The sequence below is a fragment of the Rhinolophus ferrumequinum genome, chromosome 21 (assembly GCF_004115265.2).
Source record: "Rhinolophus ferrumequinum isolate MPI-CBG mRhiFer1 chromosome 21, mRhiFer1_v1.p, whole genome shotgun sequence".
Classification (NCBI taxonomy): Eukaryota; Metazoa; Chordata; class Mammalia; order Chiroptera; family Rhinolophidae; genus Rhinolophus; species Rhinolophus ferrumequinum.
In genome coordinates, this window is record NC_046304.1 from 34,528,334 (window position 1) to 34,532,688 (window position 4,355).

General features: G+C 56.6%; 1 protein-coding gene across 1 annotated transcript; it reads left to right on the top strand.

Moving 5' to 3' along the window:
* The first annotated feature begins 575 nt into the window (after positions 1-575).
* On the top strand, positions 576-2,045 carry HOXB1 (homeobox B1). Its single transcript, XM_033091064.1, has 2 exons — positions 576-1,156; positions 1,623-2,045. Exons 1-2 carry the CDS (start codon positions 580-582, stop codon positions 1,949-1,951), a joined length of 906 nt encoding a protein of 301 aa, XP_032946955.1. The 5' UTR covers positions 576-579; the 3' UTR covers positions 1,952-2,045.
* Positions 2,046-4,355: the final 2,310 nt, after the last annotated feature.

Consider the following 4,355-nt stretch of genomic DNA (forward strand, 5'->3'; position numbering starts at 1 on the left):
AATTGGGAGAAACTGGGAGTGGGAGTTCTGGGCAAAGTAAGGAGGTTAGATTCCCTATCTCCCCATCTACAGCCTTGGGGTTAAGACTCCTTTGGGGGGTGGGAAAAGTGAGGGGCAGCTGGGTTGAATTTGTCCAAATCTAATAACCCAGGAGCCTATTGAAGGCCTGGGGGGATTGGGAGGGGAGAAAAGTCTTGAATATTCCTCTAACTTTTCCCCCTCTCCCTCTGGTCCCTTCTTTGCAAAAGTCTTTGAAGAAAGATGTTTTTGACGCTTCCACGTCGCTCTCAGATGGATGGGCTGCGGGTGATTGAAGTGTCTTTGTCATGCTAATGCTTGGGGGGTGATGGATGGGCGCTGGGGCTGCCAAACTCTGGCCCGCTGCGCCCATTGGCCTGGGAGAGATCACATGCACCCCTCCACCCCCACTCCCTACCCCCTTCTTGGGGGAGCGCGCTAGCCCAGGCGAGCTGGGCCAGGCCATGGATGCAAGCTTCAGCGCTGTGACATACTGCCGAAAGGTTGTAGGGCAAGAGGGTGTCTCCCCCAAACGGGCCGACCCTCCTGCGGCCTTCACGCATGGACTATAATAGGATGAACTCCTTCTTAGAGTACCCACTCTGTAACCGGGGACCCAGCGTCTACAGCGCCCACAGCGCCCCTACTTCCTTTCCTCCTAGCTCGGCTCCCGCAGTTGACAGCTACGCGGGCGAGACCCGCTATGGCGGGGGGCTGCCCAGCCCCGCACTCCAGCAGAATTCAGGCTATCCTGTCCAGCAGCCGCCTCCGGCACTGGGGGTACCCTTCTCCAGTTCCGCGACTTCGGGGTATGCCCCAGCAGCCTGCAGCTCAAGCTATGGGCCTTCTCAGTATTACCCTCTGGGCCAACCAGAAGGAGATGGAGGCTATTTTCATACTTCGAGTTATGGGGCCCAGCTAGGGGGCTTGCCCGACGGCTATGGAACCGGTGGAGCTGGCTCGGGGCCGTATCCTCTGCCACAGCCCCCTTACGGGAACGAGCAGACGGCGAGCTTTGCATCGGCCTATGCTGACCTCCTCTCCGAGGACAAGGAATCGCCCTGCCCATCAGAACCCAGCACCTCCACCGCACCGACCTTCGACTGGATGAAGGTTAAGAGGAACCCACCCAAGACAGGTAGGGCTCAGGCGTGGCCACCCCCTCTCTGGGGGGCCCAAAGCGGCTCTGCTGCTCCTGTACTGAGGTGTCCTGGGCCCAGGCTGAGATGCTCTGGTAGAGGCAGGTAAGAGCACTCCGCCCCATTTCAGGCCAGGTGGGTTCTCCCCATCCAGTGAGTGCTGGATTACCTTTAAGAGTAAGTCTACACACACACCCTCGCTTCCTGATCTGTGTGCCCAGTACTGGCCCAGGACCTGGTGTGCCTGGGGGTGGGGGAATGGAAGTGTGGGGGAGGACGCTCTCGATTTGGAGATCATCTTGTGTGTGTGTGGGGGGGGCGGGGGTGCGTGGTGATCCGTGGGAACTTTGAGAGCTGTAGTTGGACAGAATGGTAAATAGGGCTACAGAGCTGGCCCCGGAGGAGGGGAGGGGAAGGAGAAAGAGGTGAGATAACTGACGTGGCCCTTCTCCGCCCCGCCCCTAGCTAAGGTGTCCGAGCTGGGCTTGGGAGCGCCCGGCGGCCTCCGCACCAACTTCACCACGCGGCAGTTGACCGAGCTGGAGAAGGAGTTCCATTTCAACAAGTACCTAAGCCGGGCCAGGAGGGTGGAGATCGCTGCCACCCTGGAGCTCAACGAAACGCAGGTCAAGATTTGGTTCCAGAACCGGCGCATGAAGCAGAAGAAACGCGAGCGGGAGGGAGGCCGGGTGCCTCCAGCCCCTCCAGGCTGTCCTAAGGAGGCATCTGGAGAAGCCTCTGACCAGTCGACATGCACCTCCCCGGAGGCCTCGCCCAGCTCCGTCACCTCCTGAGCTCCACCTCCCCACCGACTGGGTTCCAGGTCCCGCGGTGCCGCAGTCCAGCCCTCTCCTCCACTCTCCCAGTCCCCGGCCTGGGCTTTACTGCTGGGCGATCCTCACCACGGCTGGGGCGCCAGTTTAGAGCTGCCTTTGGGGAGGGGGGGAATGGGGAAACACTTTTCTCCGGTCTGGGCGGGGTGCTGATGGCTGGGGACCCTACCTGACCAGAGGCGTGGGAGACTTGGAACCTGTCAATGTGGAGGGAAGGGCTTCCTTCCGCCTTTGATCTGGGGATCAGCCCGCGGGTGGGAGCAAGCCGCATCCTCCTGGATTCTACTTGCCCTTCCAACTTCGGTTTGTTCAGTTCAGTGCCTTTGAGCTGTGAGGGCGCTCCTCATGCACTCACTAATATTCTAACTTCCCCTTCTAGGCCTGGGACACAGAGCCGGCCTTGAAGTTTCTTGTGTGGGAAGTATTTGATATAGGCATGTCACCAGTGCTTAATCTCTCCCGTCACCACAGACCTTACAATAGCACCAGCTGCCTTGGGACAGACCAAAAAGCACCCCTCCCAATCTAACCTTATTAACTCCCTCCCGCACATTTGTATTGCACTAACGCAGCCTCCAGAGGTTGCTTTCTGAGATCTGCCTCCTCCCACCAGTGACCTCATTTCTAAGCCCAAAGTATTTTGGAACTTGGTGCTTCAAAGACTTCTGGAATGTTGTGCGAGGCCTGCCCCCAGCAAGCCTCTACCAGGAAGGCGCAGGCACAGCCCCACTAGTTCCTCCCCTATTTATTGTCTCCTGGAAAACCCAGGACCCTCCTCCCCATCTCCACCTCTGCCACCAGGGCAGCCCAGGGAGGCCCAGGTGCAGTGAGAGCTCCTAGCAGCAGCAAGCATTTCTCTGAACCTTGGAGACAGTGGAGACACCACCCGACTTTCTGGAAACCGGAGCCCCAAACAAGCTGGGTTCTCTCTGTACCTCCAACTACCTCATTTCAATAAACTCTGTTTTTTTTTTTTTTTCCTTCTTCCTGCCTGCTTTTGCTCCTCCACCTCAGGGTAGAGGAGGCCTCATATTCCAAGAGCCCAGGAGAGAGGGAAGGACAGACTTGGTCAACGCTGGGGCTGGAAGGAACTGAGTGGATCCAAAGCAGAACTGGGCCCCAGACCTCCACGTTTGACAGATGTCAGTTTTCTGGTTGTTGGAGGAACCAGGACAGAGATGGAGGAAAAAGGCAGTGGGGAAGAGTTGGAAGAGGGTCTTGAGAGAAAGGCAGGAAAGGAGAGAAACAGGGTTTCTTTTGGAGAAAACAGAAAAGCGTGTAAAAAGAGTAGGAGGTGTAACAGAAGGCAAGGGGCCCTTACCCTATTCCTTAACCCCTCACCCCCACACTTAGCTCAAGGCTTGGTATAGAGTAAGGGCTCAGTAAATATTTGCTGAAAGAGTGAAGCATGTGGGTAGGCTGTGTAATGTCCTCCTCTCTGCCAATTCTTGCTCAGAGCAAGTCAGAGGAAGTGTTACCTACAACCCAGCTTTCCACCCAGTTGGGACACCCGTCGGAAGCCAGAGTGACTGGGGCACTCGGCCAAAGTCAGCCGCCTCCAAAATGCCATCTAGGTTCAGTGCCATGCACCAGATCTCAAGGTGAACGCCCTGGGTCTTAGGCTCTGGACCAGATGAAGGAGGCGGCTGTGAAAGGAGCTAGTGGCATAAGGGTGGGTGCAGGAGTAGGAGTAAATGACCCTAAGGAGGGCAAGTTGGAGGACTGGGGGACATGGGGGTGGGCTGAGGAGGCAGAGGTAAATCCAAAACCAGCGCTGACCTTTTACCTCAAAGCGCCCTTGGGCTTTCCAAACAAGCCAACAGCGCGACCGCGGGGGCAGCTATTGTCCCCTGGCAGTCCCACTGACAAACCTTGGGTTAGCGGAGGCAAGGTTGGGGGTTGGGGTGGGGTAGGGCCGGGTGCCCAGGAAGCTCCGTGAAGGCCAAAAACTCCCATCACTCACTCGCCCCTCAGCGCCGTGGAGATGACACGAACCTGCGGGCTCCGGGTCCTGCTTTATTGATTCAGGTTACCGGGGAGCACGAATGCCCTGGAGCCAGGACAGCTGGTGGGAGGCAGTGCGACCAAGGGGGACGCTTATCCACCCCATCTTAATTCTTGACCTTTCAAAGGAAGTGAGGCGGCGAAAAGGACTAAGAGTATGTAAGAAACTCATCATTTGTTTCCTAATGAAATTGGTGCCATTATAGGAGAGGCAATGTTATCAATAATTGTACAGTCCAGCTGGAGAGGAAGGGAGTGTGTTGCAAGAGGAAGCTCAGCTCTCTCAGAGGCTGCTGTCTTGCCCTCTGTCTTTAAAATATCTATTGACTGATTTTCTGTATTTAATTGAAATTACCACCAA